Genomic DNA, 22,150 nt, shown 5'->3' on the forward strand with positions numbered 1-22,150 from the left:
CTCTTATAATTGCTGTGCTTGACATTATCAGCTTTGGCTTTCTGCTCAAAATTAATCTCTGGTGTAGGTCTTCCTTTTTCAATCTCCAGCTTTTCTTTAAAAGATAATCTTGAAAGCGGCATAAATAATCAATTATCAGCAATGTCCTTCTTATTATTGTTGCTTGCGGTTCCCATAGAGAATAGCGCTAGCTAATTTATCAGCGTTTTTGTTTCCCGATTGTTTCTCGCATTGGGCAGAATGCGTCATAATCTTAGCAATAACAGGTCCCACCCATTATAAGGAACGATGTGATTGGTCAATTTTCCTGTCACTTGAAATTCACTTGGTGCTTCTCAATATCCCTCCTCGTTTCCTCACTCCTCCGTCGTCCTTCCTAGGACCCGGAAACTGATGGAGCTCAGCCATCTTGAAGGACATCTCAGTTCACTCATAGACATAATATATATAGACGCCTCATGACGTTAATAACTGGTAATATTTATTAAAATATGGACAAATGTGATATTTTGTGGAGGTTGAAGCTTACAATATAAATAGTTATCTCTAATGTTCAAGAATCCCGAGTCATCATTATTTGACAAAACTTTAAAGTGATGTTAAAGGGAGCGAGGATATCATTTCACTTGACTCAATTCCTCCGTCCTCGCATCTCAAACCCATTGTGCAACTGGTTTGAGATGCGGTTTCTCTAGTTTGGTGGGTGTGTCACATATGTCAGCCCAATCAGCAGCAACATGTACAGGTCCTTCTCGAAAAATTAGCATATTGTGATTTGCATAAGTTCATTATTTTCCATAATGTAATGATAAAAATTAAACTTTCATATATTTTAGATTCATTGCACACCAACTGAAATATTTCAGGTCTTTTATTGTTTTAATACTGATGATTTTGGCATACAGCTCATGAAAACCCAAAATTCCTATCTCAAAATATTAGCATATTTCATCCGACCAATAAAAGAAAAGTGTTTTTAACACAAAAAAGTCAACCTTCAAATAATTATGTTCAGTTATGCACTCAATACTTGGTCGGGAATCCTTTTGCAGAAATGACTGCTTCAATGTGGCGTGGCATGGAGGCGGTCAGCCTGTGGCACTGCTGAGGTGTTATGGAGGCCCAGGATGCTTCGATAGCGGCCTTAAGCTCACCCAGAGTGTTGGGTCTTGCGTCTCTCAACTTTCTCTTCACAATATCCCACATATTTTCTATGGGGTTCAGATCAGGAGAGTTGGCAGGCAAATTGAGCACAGTAATACCATGGTCAGTAAACCATTTACCAGTGGTTTTGGCACTGTGAGCAGGTGCCAGGTCGTGCTGAAAAACCAAATCCTCCTCTCTATAAAGCTTTTCAGCAGATGGAAGCATGAAGTGCTCCAAAATCTCCTGATAGCTAGCTGCATTGACCCTGCCCTTGATAAAACACAGTGGACCAACACCAGCAGCTGACATGGCACCCCAGACCATCACTGACTGTGGGTACTTGACACTGGACTTCAGGCATTTTGGCATTTCCTTCTCCCCAGTCTTACTCCAGACTCTGGCACCTTGATTTCTGAATGACATGCAAAATTAGCTTTCATCCGAAAAAAGTACTTTGGATCACTGAGCAACAGTCCAGTGCTGCTTCTCTGTAGCCCAAAAGTGTCTTGACCTGGGGAATGCGGCACCTGTAGCCCATTTCCTGCACACGCCTGTGCACGGTGGCTCCTGATGTTTCTATTCCAGACTCAGTCCACTGCTTCCGCAGGTCCCCCAAGATCTGGAATCGGTCCTTCTCCACAATATTCCTCAGGGTCAGGTCACCTCTTCTCGTTGTGCAGCGTTTTTTGCCACGCTTTTTCCTTCCCACAGACTTCCCACTGAGGTGCATTGATACAGCACTCTGGGAACAGCCTATTCGTTCAGAAATATCTTTCTGTGTCTAACCCTCTGGCCTGAGGGTGTCAATGATGGCCTTCTGGACAGCAGTCAGGTTGGCAGTCTTACCCATGATTGCGGTTTTGAGTAATGAACCAGGCTGGGAGTTTTTAAAAGCCTCAGGAATCTTTTGCAGGTGTTTAGAGTTAATTAGTTGATTCAGATGATTAGGTTAATTGCTCGTTTAGAGAACCATTTTATGATATGCTAATTTTTTGAGACAGGAATTTTGGGTTTTCATGAGCTGTATGCCAAAATCATCAGTATTAAAACAAAAAAAGATCTGAAATATTTCAGTTGGAGTGCAATAAATCTAAAATATATGAAAGTTTAATTTTTATCATTACATTATGGAAAATAATGAACTTTATCACAATATGCTAATTTTTTGAGAAGGACCTGTATATAAACCACACAGTGTTAAAGAGATGCTCAATGGGTCCAAGTAAAAAGTTGTTTATAAAGGTGTCCCTTGCAGCTCGGTTTATGCAACAATTGAAGATATTAGAAGACATGATTGTCATTAGAATTTTATAGTTTTAGGCCATGTTTTCACCAAAGAGTTGTTTCACGTACCTGTCTGGCGTTTTTAATTGTTTTCAATGGGAGCACAGCGCTTTTAATGCCTGGAGCGCAACGAGATGCTGAGCAAGTATTTCACGCTCAGGCGCTGAATGCTCTGCATTTTTTACTGGTCGCCGAGAGTTGAAGACTGTTCAACTTTGAGTTAAACGAAGCGCTCATCACTGTCACTTTCACCCAGCCGTCCAATCACAGTGGAGGAGGGGTGGGTCAAATACAACACAGGCCAACCGCCACATTCTGTCAACAGATGACAACAAGCAATAATAACGGAACAAAATTATCTAAACATGAGCCAGAGCAAATACTTTACATTGTATCTGCAATTTTATATAGAACCAATACAAAAACAAATTATTTGTGAAATTAGTAACATTTAGGATTTTCTGTATCATAACAAGAGTCTCAACTGAAGAAAAAAAAACGCTGTCTGCCAAAACGCTCTCAAGCACTCACGGCGAGGCGTTTTCAGCAGAGCGCCTAGGTTTTTCAGCTGGCTAAAAACGCTTTGGTGGACACACAGCCTTATAGTTTAAATATCATTTAGTAATTGCAGTGTCTTCTGGCCCATATCCTTTCCTTAGGAAGGTGTGCTAGACACTGGCTAATGAAACATAAAAATATTATACATATTTATATATTTTGCGATTGTATTGTAGAGTGACACTTTCATAAACGTTTATATACTCCTCTGATTATATAATGGTAAATATTACAATATCAAACAGTGATCAGTAAATAATGATAAGCCTAATTCTCACAATAAAAATAAGGTCATACAGATCATAGCACAATCTCAGAGGTAAAAAGTGGATAATCCTTCACCTAATGTTTGTTTTTTCATCCTGAAATGTGAGGCAAATGTTGGAACACAGTAATTAGGAACCAGTTTCCACAAATCCCTTCACTCGATTGTGATGTTCTCTTTTATTCTGGACGGCAAGAGCAGTGACTGTAACATTGAGCGTGTTTTGTAGAATTAAACACGCATTTATTTCGATTTCATCAGGATCCGAAAATTCTTGGAAAAAGAACACAAAGAATGGCCTAGCTGCCATAGTTGCAACTCCAGCGTCATCAGAACAGGGTGTTCAAGAAAGGGCTTGTCCCTTTGTAATATCACATCTGGACCACCAATCAGAGCTCAAAACGTTTGACAGATAAATTATATTAATACGAGTGAACGGATGTCTAACACAACAAAATCAGAATCAGCTGATTTTAAGGGTTTATTTCCCAAAAAAGATTTTGATGTTTATTGTAAAATTAGAAAACTGTTGACTTTTTATTAAAAAAGTTTTTACTTTTTAAACCATTCAAACGATTGTAAATATAATTCTTACAATAGAGCCTTTTTGTCAAAACAAAGTAGAAACAGACAACAGAAAACTATTTTTGTTCATCTGTGTTTATTTCCAAAAGGCACTCACTACATTGAATGTAATGGTTGCACGCAAGATACTGCAGATACTGCGAACAGCAATTTACTATGTGCAGCCCGAAGTAGAGCTCAAACATGGACATTTCAAAGTCTCAAGAAGCTTGTTTGTGGTACAATCAATACCATAGCATGATAACATATTAGCACAATAGCATGCTTTAGGGATCCATGTCTCTAAGTTGTATTGAATGCTTTAAAATATTTAAAATTTTCATAGCTTTTTTTCTGATCACAAATATTCAGTCCTTTGCTGCATTCGCTCTAGACTATTGCAAACATGAAAAGAGTAATTAACATTAGCTTAACAACAAGCATTTTGCTGCAGCTGTAGATGTTTGTATGTGTGCATTTACGTGTTGGTGGGAATGAGGTACTGATATGTGTCTCTGCCGCAGGGAGTTTACAGTCAGCAAGACAACTATCACATCAGACAAAGCGGCATTTGGTTTAAACGCAAACACACACAGAAATGTCCGACGCTCCCAGGTGATTAGCACAAAATTATTTAGTGCTGCATCAAAAGTCTAGTCCAGAAATATTCTGGAAAAGAAGATACGATAATTGTAAACCAAAGACTTGTAAAAAGTGCAAAATTTTAAAAGACATGTACAGTTAGTATTTTCAACAAAGGGTTTCTGGCAAAAATAAATAAATCAAATAAATGGTACTAAAAATAAAATTGTCCTGTCAATCCGAAATGGAACTGCATCCCAAACTTTTATAAAGCTAAAACACAAGCATCCACATAATGTCTAGTAGAATTCATTTCAAACTAGTTATTTAAAATGCTGGTCATTCACAAGTCTAAAAAACGTGCAATGTTGTGGAACCGACACTGTCAGACATCTAATAAAGTGCCAAGACAACGGCTTGAAGGGATAAGTCACCCAAAAAATAGAACATTTCATCAACATCCAATGTTGTTTTGGATCTTACTGACTTTCTTGTGTGGACAAAAACATTTGAAACATTGAAAATATCTTTCATAAAATCAAGGCATAACCATGTCTTGAACATTGAGGGTGGGGTCTAATTATAGTTCCTGATCTTATATTATTATAGCTTACATATTTGTGAAATAATCCATTTAAACTCCTTGCAAATAATATTTTATTTAAAAATATGCCCACATTTACTCTTGTTTGTATGTCTAATATGTAAAAAAATAAAAAAATAAACCTTGTCTCATTACATTCAGATCTTCCTTTGAATGCCTATAGTGGTTACGACCTGGGTAAAATATTATTTTAAATAAAATCTATTGAATAAATGAACAGTTAATTCGTTTGTGATTAAACTCTACTAGACACTCTGCGTTTTACACAATGTTTTCATATCTACCTTATGGCTTCTCTTACATCCTTGTCCTAAACTTTCAAAATATTAAAACAGTACTGTGTAGAAACAGCCTTAGATATTTCATGAGAGCGCAGGAAATTGTATGTCAGACATACCGTACAATTGAACTACAGTAGGACTACAAGCCCTGAGATTTCATAGATTAACTTCATAAATCTGGATCACATATTGATGCACTTGTTTTACAGGACAGTATAGCTCCGTGCACATACAACATGTCAACAAATTAGCATGGGTGTTTAATCTTCGAAGAGATTTATATCATTTGATTCAAGTCTCAACATTAGTTTCTCCATTTAGAATGGGTGTGAAACCTTGAAAAACATTGTTTGTGAAGCTGTTTTTTTTTTTTTTTTTTAAGCATGCTTCTTGATATATGACATTGAAGTACAGTCTGGCAGAAATAACATTAAAAGTGCAGCACTTTTAGATACACTTCAAAGAAACTGCCATTGTAGCCTGCTACAGATCATTTTAATTTTTGTCCAGGACTTTTGGAGAGATTCTTTCCAACTTATACAAGCATTACTCAGCAGTCTGGAGAAGAGAAGTTTCTTCCAGTGCTACAGTCGCCATATTTCCATTATCAAGTTATCAGGACACAGTGAACAGTTAAATGAACAGCAGAAATTGAGATTCTCACATCTCAGCTCAGGGTAAGGGCTAAACAAGGCACTTTTGGCATGTGTTATTTTATTTACGTGGTCCCTTCTAGGGCTCCATCTGCAAATGGAACTCTTTGTCTTCAAGTTTTGTCTCGTTTTCTTCCTCTTTGGTCTGTGGCGGTAGAGGGATGAATCCGTTTTGTTTATTGGGGCTCTCCACAAAGAGAGGTAAGTTGGTCAGACTGGTGTTGACCTCTTTCTCAAGCTCCTCGTCCTCTGCCTCTTTCTTCTCCTCATCCATTGTGGGAGTATTACAACTGAAGGAATCTAAGGCTTTCCGACCGTCGTCTGGGATGTTCTTCCTCAACTCTTTGTTCTTGCTCCTCTTGGCTAGTTTTGTGACTGAACCAAGGCGGTTGAAAAGGTTATCTTCAGAGTATGCCTGGCTTGGGTCGCTCCGCCGATGCTCGTTCTGCTCAATTCGTAGACGTAGGTTGTTGAGTTTTGTGTCAATGCTCTCCTGGGAGGAGGTTTTGTAATTGGTGGCATCCAGGCTATTGAAGGCAGCTCGACGTTCAGGGGACAGCATGTCTAGGGAATGGGCCCGCTGGTCAAAACCCAGCTGCCTACGCTCCATGCTGCGAATGGTGGCGGCCCTCTGCAGTTTGTCGTGGACTTCCACACTGAGTCGACGTCTGGTCTCACGGAGCTCTGCTCGAACGTTGGCCTTCCACTCAGCGGCATGAGCTTTAAATTCCCCCACCTTGAACAAGATAACAATGGTAAAAGGGTTACTTCAGCGATTAGCATATGGCTTTCTATCAGTAGAAAGGCTGGAGTATATTCGAATGATCATGCTCCCCCACCTCATGTCCACCTGAGACGAGAGATTTATAAATGTTATTTCTGGAAAAATTACTCCGATGACGCAAATATCGTCAATTTGCATCATCTGAGCAATTTTTGGCCAGAGGCTAAAGACTACAGCCAGCAGAGGGAGATATTTCCGCATGTTTTCAACTCGCACATGGGGGATGGGATCGCACTCACAGCTTAGCTCACAGCTGCAGGCATTCATGTAAACGGATCGGCCGGCACAGCAAAGTACGTGTTTTAACTTCTCAAATGAATTCCTATTAACAGTTAAGCTTCCAAAGGCATGAACTGAAAATGCGCCAGACTGAACACGCGCTGTGAATGTATATGCCGCGAGAGCGGACGCGCTTACCTCAGCTCTCACCACGAGAGCTCATTCAGCTCAGTCATCATGATGAATGTAATCTGACTCCTGCAGCGTTTGTGCTGTGACACTCCCTCAGCGGCTAAATCACATTATATTGAACAGACACATTCAGTTTTTAATTGGAGTGTCTGTTCTCTAACTGAACTGACTCTAACAGAAGTAATCCAGTCACAGTGATTCAGTAGCAGTGGCTTTGGGAGTGGCCTCATAGGGCAGCAAAGCATTCTGGGAATTATTGTCTTTCATCCCCATGAGACAAACATACATTTTTTATCTAGTCTAGGAAGCACAAAATTCAAAAATAATTTCACATTTCTACTACATTAATAATCCAGTTTAAATACAGATTCATCTTCCCAGTGCTGAAGTACCCTTTAAATAAACCTGTGAGCCTTTAGTTGTCCATGCAAAAAACTTTTGCATGGACAACGAGTCAATGACATATTTTATTGGCATTTAACACATGCCAAATTCTTAGAAATGTACTCTTTGATATCCATGTTGGTTTCATATAGTTTTGAAAAAAATCTGAGAATTCAAGAAACAAACTCATGTGGTGTAACCATTAAAATGAACAGTAATATCTCCCTTACACCTTGAACACGTGAGTGTACACATCCTAATTATTTTCAAAAATTATTATTTTTTAAAATACATAGTGATGGAAAAATATTTATATATTATTGATTCATAAATATTGTTTTTGATGGGTTACACCACATGACATTTTGCCAGCCTGCATTATGGTTTAAACACGATTATTGAGATACTTGTTGTCCTTGACCTCTGTAGGTCCTCTCCAGGGCTTGACATTAACATATCATAGGGAATATAAGGGAACATCGATACATCACTTCACAGGAAGAGGAGAGCGAAAATCGCTCATTGCGCGTTGCGCAATTTATGAATTTATATTCATAAATATTTATATAATTATACAAACTAGAGTATTGTTTGTATAATTATACACTGCGATTGTTGCCGAACACATAGCTCGCAGGCAGCGGGACTTTTATTATGACGGGACACAGTCACCGGCGCTATTTGAACTTTTACAGTCATGAGTAAAGGTAAGACAGTTCTGTTTATCATATTAAATACATTTAAGTGTTTTTAAAATGACGTTATGACGTGACTCTGTGCGTTCGCTCAGCGGCTGCTGTGACACTTGTTGCACACTGCTAAGAGTAAAGCGTTTCTGCCAAATAAAACCATAAACCGAGGGTAATGCAGATATAACGCAATTTATTTATCTTACATCAAAATATGCACAACCTCGTCGTTGTCTTTCTTTGATGACCTTACAGGGCGTTCCAAATAAGCGTTATTGTCAGCGAAGTCCACTTCAGCTGATTTAAAGTCCTCAGGGAGAAGAGAGTAGTGAACACTGCTTAGGGACCCTGTCAAATGGAACGCAGCTACAGTCACTCCCCCTAGCCACTTTGGAGGGTTGAATTTTATTTGAGTCTTCTCAAATAATTCTTCATCGAAATTCTCAATATAAACAATCACACACGATTCTGTTGAGCTTAGGAATGCTACTTCAGAGTAGTCATTGCTGAAATTGCAGGAGTTTCGTTCAGTGCCCTCTCTTGATGAGTAAGAAAGAGATTAATTTCACAGTGTAGACAGGTTCACTGGTTACCGTATATCGGAAGCTTTTTGTTTTTGAGGGTACTTAGATTTCACACTTAGATTAAAATCAGTGATAATATTCTTTGATAATTTAAAAAAACCTTTGTGCGTTTTTTGTATCGCCTCTATATTCGCTGTTTGAATAACTGTGGAAATGAAAGCATTATAATTAGTAACTTACAATTATTATTTTTTTTAAATATTAAAATTGTGATCTGGAGTTGGTTCACACTTTGCCTATAGGGAAAAAAACTAAAAGAAAATACAAAAAGTGGAAGTCAGTTCATAAATGGCTGGTATATGATCCAGTCAAGAAAATGATCTGTGCCAAGTTCACTGCTGCACTGTTCACTGCTCTCCTAATATTGTGTATATAGTTTATATTGTAAATTTACTGCAAAGCTAGTACTAACTGAACACATTCAAATATTACTGTCACTTGATGATGGATCTGGTCAAGAAGCTGTCAGCGATCAAAATATTGATTTGAAAGAAAATGAATTTTGAGAATATGTGAAGATCGCAAATATGAGCCAGATGCTGAATGCACTGGGAAATGAGCTCTGACGAGGACAGTGATGATGGGATAAAATATCTGCTCAAACTGAACCTTTCCAAGCTCTAAAAGTTTACAGAATATGCTTTATTTTATTCTTCGGTAGTTTTACATATTATCGCGACAGGTACAGATCCATCCATATTAGATATAGATTCGGGTCGCTAAAGACCCAAATATGTAATAATGATTGGTGAAACAGTCATGCATTTAAGGGTTAAAAAGTTGTTATTATTATTACAACAACAAAAAAATTATATCATGGATTCTTTTTTTTATTAATTTTGAAGTGTCACAACATTAACCATTACATCGTACATGGAAGTAGGAAAGGTTAGCTGGAATAATGTAAATGCAATGCTACTGTAAGTCTCACCTCCATTTTTGTCTTTTTAGAAAGCACCCTCAGCCAGTCTCCAATCATGCTTAGAACTGCAGCAAAGTAAGCCAGTCCAACTAGGATCCAGAACCACACCAGCGGTCTGTACCATTTACGGTACTCTATTCTTCTATTTCCTCCTGGAAGAGATGCATAAATGACACTTTAATTTCAGAGGTGCCAGCATTTGATTGTCTTTTAAACCTACAAAGATGCTTTTTGAGACATCCTCCTGCCAAATTCATGTAAGCTATTTCCTTGACAACAGCAATCAGGCAAGCTCAGTTTTTTTTCTTGAGAATGCATGGTGTCTGGGAGTGCAGACACTTCAAAAAGATAATAAAATGCTTTTACAGTGTCTGTGTTTTATTCAGGTAGTAAATGATACAAAGTCTATAATGGAATAAAGTTCTTTTCTCCTTCCCTCCATCGTCCTATTTCAACGTTGTACACTGAGAGAGGTTCAAAGACGGCTGTTGTCACAGTCTTGCAGCCAAAGATTTATATTTCAAGTTTATTTTATTTAGTATACTTGAGTAATGTTCCATGTATATTTGTAAGTATACTTTATGTAGTAAGTATACTAATATTAATGTACTAGTAGTAAACTAGAAAGTGTAAAAAAAGTGTACTATTTCAATACTGTTGGAGACTAAATTGGCCCATTTTTTTGTGCACTATACGTGTAACAGTAGTTAACTTTAAGGGCAACAGTAGTTTACATTCTCATTTGTACTCCATCTGTACTACAAGTTAATTTATTATAATACTAATAGTTTACTATTTTAATACTTGTACAGTTATTAGTTTATGAAAGTATTTGAAGTGTAACTACTAGTTTAGTAGTTTTATACTGCAAGTATACTTATGAGTTTTGTTTTAGTGAATTACATTATATTTATACACTGATCAGGCATAACATTATGACTGCTTACAGGTTAAGTGAATAACACTGATTATCTCTCCATCACGGCACCTATTAGTGAGTGGGCTATATTAGGCAGCAAGTGAACATTTTTCCCTTAAAAGTTGATGTGTTAGAAGCAGGAATAATGGGTACTTGTGGGGTGTTCTCTGTCTGCAGTGGTCAGGATCTATCAAAAGTGGTCCAAAGATTGGAACTGTGGTGAACCGTCAACAGGGTCATGGGCGGCCATGGCTCATTGATGCATGTGGGGAGTGAAGGCTGGCCCGTGTGGTGGGGTCCTACCATACTGACCCCTGTCCACCGAAAGCACCAACAGTGGCCATGTGAGCATCAGAACTGGATCATGGAACAATGGAAGAAGTTGGCCTGGTCTGATGAATCACTTTTCCTTTAACATCATGTGGATGGCCGAGTGTGTATGCATCGCTTACCTAGGGAACACATGGCACCAGGATGCCCTATGGGAAGAAGGCAAGCCAGGTTGAGGCAATGTGATGATGTGGGCAATGTTCTGCTGGGAAACCTTTAGTCCTGCCATCCATGTGGATGTTACTTTGATACATACTATCTACCTAAGCATTGGTGCAGACCATGTGCACCCACAAAGCACCACAAAGGAATGGTCTGAGGAGCACAATGAGTTTGAGGTGTTGACTTGGCCTTCAAATTCCCCAGATCTCAATCCAATCGAGCGTATGTGGGATGGGCTGAACAAACAAGTCCGATCCATCTTGCAACTTACAGGACTTGAAGGTTATGCTGCTAACATATTAGTAACAGATAGCACAGCACACCTTCAGGGGTCTAGTAGAGGTTATGCCTCAACAGGTCAGGGCAGTTTTGGCAGCAAAAGGGGGACCAATATAATATTAGGATTTTGATGCCTGATCAGTGTAGTTTACTAATCTTTTTTTTTTCTTTTCTTTTTTGCACATTAAGTATACTACTATGTTCCTATTTATTTATTTTTAGTGTTTTTATAACTGAAATATACCTTTAACTTTATCATTCATAGATCGAGTCCATCAACACCCCCAAAGCTATACAGTTGTTTCTTCTTCCTGAGTCTATCAAGGGTTTCTGCTTCTCCTTCACCTGTGTTTTGATATGGATATTCTGTACTCTTTCATTAGACGTGTAATAGCGCCCCCTACCATATAACAGTAAAAACATGGATAGACGGAAATGTCAGTCAGTGGAGGGAAAGGGCAAAGAAGATTTTAAGTAAATTCCTATGTACACTGCAAGTTGACTAGCCTAAATGTTTTCATAAGGGAGGTAGTACACTACTTTACACATCTCCGACCCAGACTTTTAAAATTATGCTAAAAAAATCAAATAAAAAAAGAAAGTTAAATAACCATGAACCATTTTGAATATGCATTGTGTGATTTTAAAAGTTTTACTTGGTTACCAAAGAGAATATGTAAAGGGAATGTGATTAAATCTGAGGCTGGATGTGTCCTTTCCATCACAGAATGTAAAATGCATCATTTGAGATGTGCTGCAAATAAAACTGTGATAAAATGTGTCGACTTTCAGAAACAAAAATGACAAAAAATCTACATATCTATTTGTGGACAAATAAACTAGTGCGAGAAGTGTCACATTCGCTTGTACCTGCAACATAATCTCCTATCCCAACAGTTGTCAGGGTGATGACCACGAAATAGATCGCCTCCAGTCCGGTCCATCCTTCAATGTGCTTGAAGATGATGGCTGGTATGGTGACGAAGAGGATGCAGCCAGCCAGGATGAAGAGCAACGTAGAGGCCACTCGGATCTTGGTCTGGCTTATTTGATTGTGTTTGCGCTGGGAAGGGTGAAACAGACAAAAAGCAATATCAACATAAAAGATGAAGCAACCTAGTACAAGAGCCATTCTTAGTCACGCAAACAGCACGACTTCATTGCCAGCAGCGACCACATGTGGCATGAGAAGACATTTCGTGACTTCGTGAAGGGTGCATGTGTTCATTAGCTCTCTGAAGGGCCTAATGATGATCTGAAGGAGACTGATTAGCCGTAATGAGGTGTGATCTCAAGCCGTACTGCAGATGCCACTGCCACAGCATGCTGGAGCCTGCTGGCATCAGGAGCCACAGTTCTCTGTTTATTTACAAGACCTGTATCTCTGCTGTGAGAATCTGACTAACCTACCACAAACAAGTTCTGCCATATTCCTGACTAATGCCTCCCAGGAAGGGATGAAAAGGAGTGACCTTGCATACTCTTAAAATTATAAACATATCACTTGACATGCTGTGTCAGGGGGAAATGTATATAAGAACTTTTAACATAAAAAAATATATTGCAAGTTTAATTTCCTTGGAATCATCACAATAGTGTTTTGCAGGTGTATGCATAAAAAGAACCGTTCAAAAGTTTGGTGTTGCTATTAAAAACGATGTCTTGTATTACAAAGGCTGCATAATAAAAATACAGTAAATATAATACAATTCAAAATAGCTGTTTTAGCATATAATTTATTAAAAGATGAAAAGCTGAATTTTCAGCATCGTTACTCTTCAGTGTCACACGATCCTTCAGAAATCATTATAATATGCTGATATGTTGCGCAAGAAACATTTCTTATTTTCAATGCTGAAAACAGTGCTACACAATATATATGTGTATAAAGTTGCAATTATTCAACCCCCTTGACCTGCAAGAGATTCTGCTGCCAAGAACAACATTTTATAAAAAAAACAATTCAGCAAAAGCATCAGCAAACTATTATAGAACGTTTATTAATAAACATTTGAGTGATTCTGAGACCGTGAAGTTGATGAAAATCGAATTGGCTCTAAACACTCGTGTTCAAAATCTTTTAACCCCAAAAAGTCAAATTCTGTGCAGAATCGTTTATAACCTCCAATAAATGCTGCCAGTAAGTGCTTAGAAGCTTCTTTCACATCTCTACTGGAATCTTGGCCCATTCCTCACTTGAAAAAGCTTCAGGATCACTGATAATCTTTGGGTTTCACGTTACCACAGCTATCTTTAAATTCCATCAGACATTTTCAATGCGATTTAAATCTGAAGTCTGTAAAGGCCACTCAAGGACATTCTACGACTGATCCCTGAACCAAGCTTAAATGGTTAGTTCACCCAAACATTTTCATCATCCCATGATTTACTCACCCTCAAGCCATCCTAGGTGTATATGAAATTCTCCTTTCAGACAAATAAAATCTGAGTTATATTAAAAATGTTCTGGCTCTTCCAAGCATTATAATGGCAGTGATGGCAGTTGGCAGTTTTTGAGAAAGTTCATAAAAGTGCATCTATATCCATCATTACATGCTCCACACAGCTCTGGAGGGTTAATAAAGGCCTTCTGAAGCGAATCGATGAGTTTGTGTAAGAAATCCATATTTAAAACTTCATAAAGTAAATGATCTGGCTTCCGGCAAATTGCCTTCCGTATTCAACTTACAGAAAAAGTGTGGCGCCTCTAGCAGTTCAAAATCATTACGCTTATATCTGACAAGTGTAACTGGTGTGTGTCGTCAGATGTTGGGTAAGCATTTTGAACTGCAAGAGGCCAGGCTATACACTTTTTTCGTAAATATTTTTTTTTTATATAACTTTGATTTATTAGTCGGAAACAATGTCATATACACCTAGGATGAGTGGAGGGTGAGTGAATTATGGGCAAAACATCTTTATTTTTGGGTGAACTATCCCTAAGTATATTTGGATATATACTTTGGGGTGGCTGTCCTTCAGGAAAGTCCACTGATCATCAAGCTTCAGTCTCTGCACTAAAGGCATCACCATTTTTGCCAAAATGGCTTGATACTTCAAAAAATGCATGTTGTCCTTCAGTCAAGATTTTCACTTCCTGCAAGAGCAAAGCACCCCCATAACAAGACTGAACCACTTTCTCAACCCGATCACGTGTAAATGTGTATAAATAGTACGAGCAATGTGCAATGTCGTGTGTACAATAATGTCAAAACACAAAACACAATAATGTCACTATTTATTAAGGGTGACCCCGAATAGTCGAAGATTCAATGCATCGATATGCGGAGCCTGATTCGACCATCGATCTAACGGTCGAATCTTCGCGGGTGTTATAAAAAAAGGATCATACCATTTTGGCAATATGGGGGTGCTCAATATTTTAAAGACGTGTCGTGGCGCTGAGCTGAGCATCGGTGTGCGACCCCTTTAAGGGCGCTGAGCTTCGCACCGCGCCTTTAAAATTAGAACACGTTCAATGAGTGTACACACACCGGCGGCAGCATTCAGCGCCTGTCCGCGGCCACTCAGGAAGTTGTTTAAAATCCTGCTGCACCACAGAGCACTTTCGTGCAGCTCATCTGACTGTCAGTCAATTCAAAATTGAGCTTGCGTGTATATAATGTGTGCGTCAGGTGGCGGTGTGAGATCCTGAGGCGCGGGGCTGAGCTTCGCGTACGTCTTCACCCCCTTTAGGCACAATCGGCTTAAGAACGTACATGTAAATGCACTCAAAGTGTTCTTTTCCTTTCTAGGCAGGTATTTTTTTTTAGGTTTATTTATCAAAATGTTCTTTTATATATTTGTGTGATGTTCTGTATTTCGATCGCAGCTTTAACATGTTATGAGAAAACGGTTTATGAATGTTTATCCACCACATTACCTTTTAGGCTATTTAAACCTAAATAAGAAAGCCATTGTCAGTTCGTCTGTCAGTTGGCAGGCAGTTTTGGTCGCTTTATTAAAAGTTGTTGCTGTGTGCAGTGTGTAAAGGAAAATAAAAATATTTTTACCCTTCTGCTGACAGTGTCCTGCTCGTGCCCCTCCCAACTCACACACACAGATGATTCGACTATCAGTCGACCATAGAGAGATTCGACAATTCTGATTTGAATGTCTAAATCCTTAGTCGAGGACAGCCCTACTATTTATACGCATTTTCATGAGATCGGCCTGGCTTTCTTGTTAGACCATAGAAATGGTGTTCTTCTGCTCATATGCTTTGCCTTTTTTGCACCAGATATACCGCTGATCCATAGGCCCAAAAAGTTCAAGTGTGGTCACATAACTCCATAAAACATTCTTCCAGAACTCCACAGCTCTATCCAAATTAATTTTAGTATATTCAAGTCAGCCTTTTATGTTTTATGTCAGTCGTTTTCAGTTGCCTTAATTTAGCACCGTTCCAACAATGCGCCTGAACACGCCTCGTTTTCAGACCAGCACACCTATGGGCGGACAGATGGGTGCGAGACTCCGAGTGCATTTTCTATTTAAACAATGTGGAGCTGGACGTAGTAATGATAACTGCGACGGTCTGAAACTAGAAAAAAAACACTTGCGCCTGGCACCGCATTGCACTGGGTGTGTGATAGGACCCAGTGGGTGTTACAGGTGTTTAATGCAAATTAAAGCTGAAATACACAACAATGAAAAGAAGCAAACTAAAATCTGAACAGATTTTTAAAAAAACTAGGCATCATACATTTGCCGACTTTGTAACAACTTTAATGTATTGTATTTTAGCCTTTACACAATATGGGTTACCACAGAGCCAATTGAACAGACTTCATTGTACATCTATCCATCACAGCCTTGTTCTCAATAACCTATAAAAATAAATAGTTCACTTACCCTAAACATTTTCTCCACTTTAGCAATGCTCTTCACAAAAATAGTCCCTAGTTGATCACCAACACCAGCCAGCAGAAAGCCAAAGAGTGGGATGCCAAATATTGCATAAAGGATGCAGAAGATCTTCCCACCCTCTGTGCTTGGAGCGATGTTTCCATAACCTTAAAAAGACAAGAGAGTAATGGTGTAAATGAAGACGTAGCTGAAGACAGTAGCATTAGTTTAAGTACATTCAATGTGACGTGAATAAATTGTCATATGAGGGTAGGGGTTCCAAGGGGGTAATCTAGCGCTCGGAAAGCGTTCCACCCCTAGGGCCTGCCATTGCTAACCAAGCCATCACCTGCTGTTAGCATCCCATTGACTCCCATTCATTTTTGAGTCACTTTGACAGTGAATAACTTTACATCTGAGACGTTTAAAGACTCCATTTGTCCTTTGTTTATTTCTAAAGAAACACGACAATGCATAAAAGGCTCCGTTACCTTGTATCTTACACTATCGCCCCGCAGAAGCTGTTTTTGTAAAAATAGGCTAACGATTGCGTCATAACCAACGCGACTCTGTCGCACAGTTGAGAAATTACCGTATAGACCTGAGGAGACGCTCGCAGGCAATCTTTTACTGTCTATGAGACAGTTGGGGGGACGTGGAGACATAAAGTCTGATAAAGTCAAGGGGGAAGAATGGGGAGAAGCCCATAGTAAGCCAAAAGCAACGGGAGAAAATATTTAAACAACGTGATTCAGCTTTCACTTTCCACAACTACTAGAAGACTTACAGCTGTCAGACAGGAGGCTCACGTCACATCTACGTCGCCAAGCTCAGTCTGAGCCTGCGCAGTTCGCTCAGCCATCAGGAAGTGAGTGCCCCTAGGTTGACTTCATTTTTTCGCCATTGACGTCAATGGGATCGCTCTGTCCATTTCTTTTACTGTCTATGAGGGGTTCACAGTAAGGGACTTTTTGGGATAGATATTTAGATAATTAGATATTCCTTTCAAGGCCTCATAAAGGAGTCATGAATGTATTCATAATATGGCAGATATAAACCAACACTCCAAATCAGTTAATTCCAGTGTGCTCATTTAAAAGTATATATGTTTACTGTGCATGTGCATTATAGGAAATTACCTCCTATGCTCCCCATGGATCAAAATGTCTTTACTGAGAGAGCATGTTTGAAGGTTTAGCAACTGAAGTGCAAAAACTAATCTTGTTCATGCCTTTGTCCATTGCCCACCGGATGGCTGAGCCAATGAGAAATGACATTGAGAGTCATGTCAGCATTTAAATACTCACCTGCATTGCACAACAGCTTCTTTAAGCAATCAATCACTGGCTCTGGCAGGTAACACAGAGAGCAGCTTATGGACTCCAAGTGTATTACATCAAACCTCCAATCGAATGCTCCGTAAAAGAGTGCAAGTGGTGAAATACTGCCTCCCATTGCATTCCTGGCTATGTATAATGTATTTTTAAAAATGCACATGCATTATGGTTATGTTTCATATATGTATTATTTACAGATTTCCCCCAAATGTATTTTATTTCATTGCGAATGTTTAGCTAAAATCAATGAAGTAGTTTAAGTTGGATTGACAGCTGAAGCAGGCAAAGTTTCACACATGGCATATAAATGGGGTTGACGAAGAAAAAAAAAAAGAAAAAAAAAAGAATTGATTGGTTGTTATACAGTCTGGCATATTGACTGAAAGTGAGACTAATGTACGACACAAGCAAATGCCTTGTATTTGGCTTGCGCTATGCATATTAATGTAGTTTGTAGAAGTCTTGGTCCTTAAGGTTGCAGTATGTATGTTCAGGCAGGGATGTTTAGGTGTTACCTATTGTTGTTATCACAGTTCCAGCGAAGAAGAAGGAACTCCCTAAGTCCCAGTGACTGGAGTTGTAAGAAGTGTCTCCGATAGGACTGACTCCAGCGTTCACTGCGTCTACAGAGTGCTGGGAAGAGATAAGACTGGGGTTTAGGTCATTGCATGAGCAGCACGTCTTGCAAATGATTAACAGTCCATTTCAGTGACAGATCATTTAATGTGGAAATGAAAAACAAAATTGGTATCAGGCCAGAATAAACAAATCATTTCAACATTTAAATGGACTGAAACTGTAAAATCCATACTTGTATTGAATGCATTTTTAAGGAATTATGATGTATTTACTTGCAAAGGGCAAAACAAATTAAAGCTTTTAACCTATCCTTTTGTGCAATTTATAAACCAATATCTCAAAAATAATTTAAAGTTATATATCTAATAATGATTCAATTCACATTTATTTGTATAGCGCTTTCCACAATAAATATTGTTTCAAAGCAGCTTTAAAATGCATGTCTGCGTACAAATTTATGTGATCTTTTATGAGTGTCCAAGTTATGTATTTCAGAAATGTATATTCAAATCACACAGTTAGCTGACAATGTACTAGCGCAATGAATGCATGTTGTTAACAAAATTATTACAATATATAGAAAAGGTTGCATAGGTGCATGTTGATTCAGTGTTTGCTTCATTTGATGATGATAAGGATGATAATATAGCAACCCAGGCTCATTGGAAGTGGCAGCATTTCTGCACACATTGCTTCTCGCACATTTTGCGATACTTTCAAAGTGAAATGTCCAAACTGTAAAATCAAGTGGTTTGAGTAGAGCCAACTCAAATTAAAACAAATAAATAATTGTATGAGTATTTAGAACATTATTTTTCTTTTGAGTTCGCAAAACTGGCACATTTCATCTAAATTGTTTCATGAACTTGGTTATTTTATTTTATACTAACTTAGATTTATATTTCCCAATCCGAGCATGCTTTGCCATGACACTCAAAAGGGAGAGTAAAATGCTTAAATAAAGTGTTATATAATGTCTTTTTTATTATGTGTCTTTGAGCTCTTATATTGTGACTGGTGATTCATAAGACACTGACCCGCTCCAACTCCATCTCCAAAGGTGGGCTATCAAGAAAATGTTCTACAGTACATCCAAAAGAGAGCTGTTTATGTTATCCAAATGTCAAAAAGCATCGGTTTCTTGCAAAATCTTGCACCTTAAAAGTATTTTGAGGGTGTAATATTGTGCAAGAAATTGCATGAAATTAAAGTTCACCCAAAAAGGAAAATTGTGTTATTAATTACTCACCCTCATGTCATTCCAAACCCACAAGACCTTCGTTCATCTTTGGAACACAAATTAAGATATATTTAATGAAATCCAAGAGCTCTCTGAGAAAATAGTCCATGTGACTCCAGTGGTTCAATCTAAGTTTTATGAAATGTCTATACTTTTTGTGTGCAAAAAAATAATAATTCAATTTGTGTTTTGTAGACGAACGAAGGTCTTATGGGTTTGGAACGACATGAGGTATAAATAACAGAAGCTTCATTTTTTTTGTGATGATCTGACCCTGTAAACTGTGTGAAAGGGAATAAAAGTTGTTCAAACTATTGTTTTACTAGCATTCATTTCAGCCGGAAAATTGCAGTAAATTGTATTTATAGGTATAGATTTTTCCAGTAAGCAAAAATGTATCAACCATAACTTATTTTAAAACATCCACCCATATATTTTGGTGCATATGGTGTCTAGCGATGCCTGGAAGTATTCCAGATAGAAAAAAACAATGACCAAATCCTCTTTTGTAACGCAATCCGTAGTTTTCGACATAGTTTGTCATGGTCAAGGCAACCCGCTGATGAGATGATTTAAATGAGCTGTCTAGCATTAATGAGCCTTAGATGATCAGATGTATCATTAACAGAGAGGAACTGAGAGGGCAGATCACAAACAGGTCACTCGGCCCAACAGGAAACCTGGAGAGCAGATGGAAGTATACTAAGATCAACAGGAAGCGGCTCAGGTGTGAGAAACGAGCATGTGGGCAGCTGAAGGGCAGGTACACAAGGGCAGATTCACAGTCTTTCAGTCTAGACTGAGTGCGTAAGACGAACACAACATTGTACAAGCAGAACCTCATGCAAGAGCAAAGAATGCAAACATATCAAATTTGCGAGGAAATGATTTTGATCCAGAACAAAATAAGTTTACGCACTTTATGATGAACAGCAGAAATCAAAATTAGATTGAGTTAAATTGCATTTTTGGGTGAAATTTAAAAATTTTTGATCTTTATTTTACCATTTAATCACCTTGAGATTTTTTTCTCAGTCCAAGAATGGAAAGTCCCTTGGATGGATGTTCTCCGAAGAGCTCAATTTTCTCTTATAAAGGGATGTTCTCGATCGTTTACCACAAAGAAAACTGACTTTTTTTTACTTTAAGACTGCTAGAAAGCACAAATTTGCATCCATCTGTCTGTGCAACACCAACGCTTTTTCAATTTCATCACTGAACTGATCTGAATATTACTTTACTCCATCTGCTTGCTTGCCAGGGTGACTTTTATATATATAGGGCACACCGGGGATGGTTGTATCAGACCTTTCTGTCTGTATATTGGGGTTATTTTAAGCCAGTGCATTCAAAAAATGGATTAAAACTGTTTACAAGTGTCAGCTATTAAATAACATAGCTGTTATCTTTGCAGCAGAAACAGAAAATGTGTGGTTTTGATTCAAACAAGAGGAGTGAAATGCAACATTATGAAATAAGGATTATGACCAAAACAAAAAAGTTTGAAAAGTATTTATTTATTTATTTATTTATTTTTTATTTTATTTTTAAACAGACTTTTTAACATAGTATGTGTAACAAAATTTATAAAATGAGCAAATGCTCAATTTACATCCCTTAATTATCTTCCAAGACCTAGGCAACGGTTGGTCATTCCTGCTCCTGCAGGCCACTATCCTGCAGAATTCAGCTACAACCCCAACCATACACCTGAACCAGCTTATCAAGGTCTACTAGGCATACTAGAAGTTTCCAGGCATGTCTGTTGAGAAAAAAAAAAAAGAAAAAAAACATATATACAAAAAATAATAATAACATTAATTGGGGTATGCTGTTACATGCTTTTTTATGCTGCAACTACTCAGTCTTGTAGTCTTGTAGCCATGAACTAGTACAGCTAACAGCCAAAACAAATACACTAACAATTTGCATGAAAAACTTGTGCATTATTGCATGGTGTGCATTATTTTCTGAATAATTCAATGGCCCAGAGTCAATTATTCAGCTTATGTTAAGGTAACCACACCTCAAAACATTGTTCAGATGATTTATTTCAAGACATTAGTCAGGTTTTGTCTTTAAAACGCTCTTGTTTGCAGGACTAATTTCTTACGCATCTAAATCCAAGCCTCCTTTGCTAATTCCAAAGCGTCATTTTAGAATATTATAACAGAAAATTATAACAGAGACGTGAGCCATTGATAGCAGACTAAAGGCCTTTACATACTCCGCAAGAACAGGGAAAAAACTATCTAATATTGTTCTCGCAGCCCTGCTTTGTGAGTTCTCACAGCTTGTTCTCGACCCAACATCTGAGCAGAACTATTTTCTTGTGGAGAACTATTGTGTGATTGGTCAGAAATGTAAAGTAGGTGGAGTTAATGGTGAGAAATGGATCATGTTTGGCAGCTACTTTTTCGGGTCCTGCTTTCACCTTGAGAAAACGAACACATTCATTTGTTCTTGCTGAGTATGTACCAAGTTTTATGCAGTAATTAATTCAGTGAGTTATGAGAGAGAGAGAGAGAGAGAGAGAGAGAGAGAGAGAGAGAGAGAGAGAGAGAGAGAGAGAGAGAGAGAGAGAGAGAGAGAGAGAGAGAGTATTTAAATTACCTCAGGCTCAGTCCTTCTCTCTCAACAGTGTTCGGCAGCACCACCTACTAATACAGAACTGTAAAAACAGCACCTTTATTACTTAGCTACTACTGCCAAATGTCATGTAGCTTTTAAGTTGCTAAACTATTT

General features: G+C 38.2%; 1 protein-coding gene across 1 annotated transcript in view; it reads right to left on the reverse strand.

Moving 5' to 3' along the window:
- Positions 1-3,895: 3,895 nt before the first annotated feature.
- Positions 3,896-22,150, reverse strand: part of kcnk10a (potassium channel, subfamily K, member 10a) — a 36,620-nt gene continuing 18,365 nt past the window's right edge. Inside the window, exons 3-7 of the mRNA XM_067417235.1 lie at positions 18,102-18,219; positions 16,256-16,416; positions 12,272-12,464; positions 9,721-9,863; positions 3,896-6,673 (exon numbers count right to left, since the gene is read on the reverse strand). Of these exons, the coding sequence (XP_067273336.1) occupies positions 6,017-6,673; positions 9,721-9,863; positions 12,272-12,464; positions 16,256-16,416; positions 18,102-18,219 (1,272 nt within the window). The 3' untranslated portion in view covers positions 3,896-6,016. The remainder of the gene's footprint in view (positions 6,674-9,720; positions 9,864-12,271; positions 12,465-16,255; positions 16,417-18,101; positions 18,220-22,150) is intronic.

The sequence above is a fragment of the Pseudorasbora parva genome, chromosome 15 (assembly GCF_024679245.1).
Source record: "Pseudorasbora parva isolate DD20220531a chromosome 15, ASM2467924v1, whole genome shotgun sequence".
Taxonomy (NCBI): domain Eukaryota; kingdom Metazoa; phylum Chordata; class Actinopteri; order Cypriniformes; family Gobionidae; genus Pseudorasbora; species Pseudorasbora parva.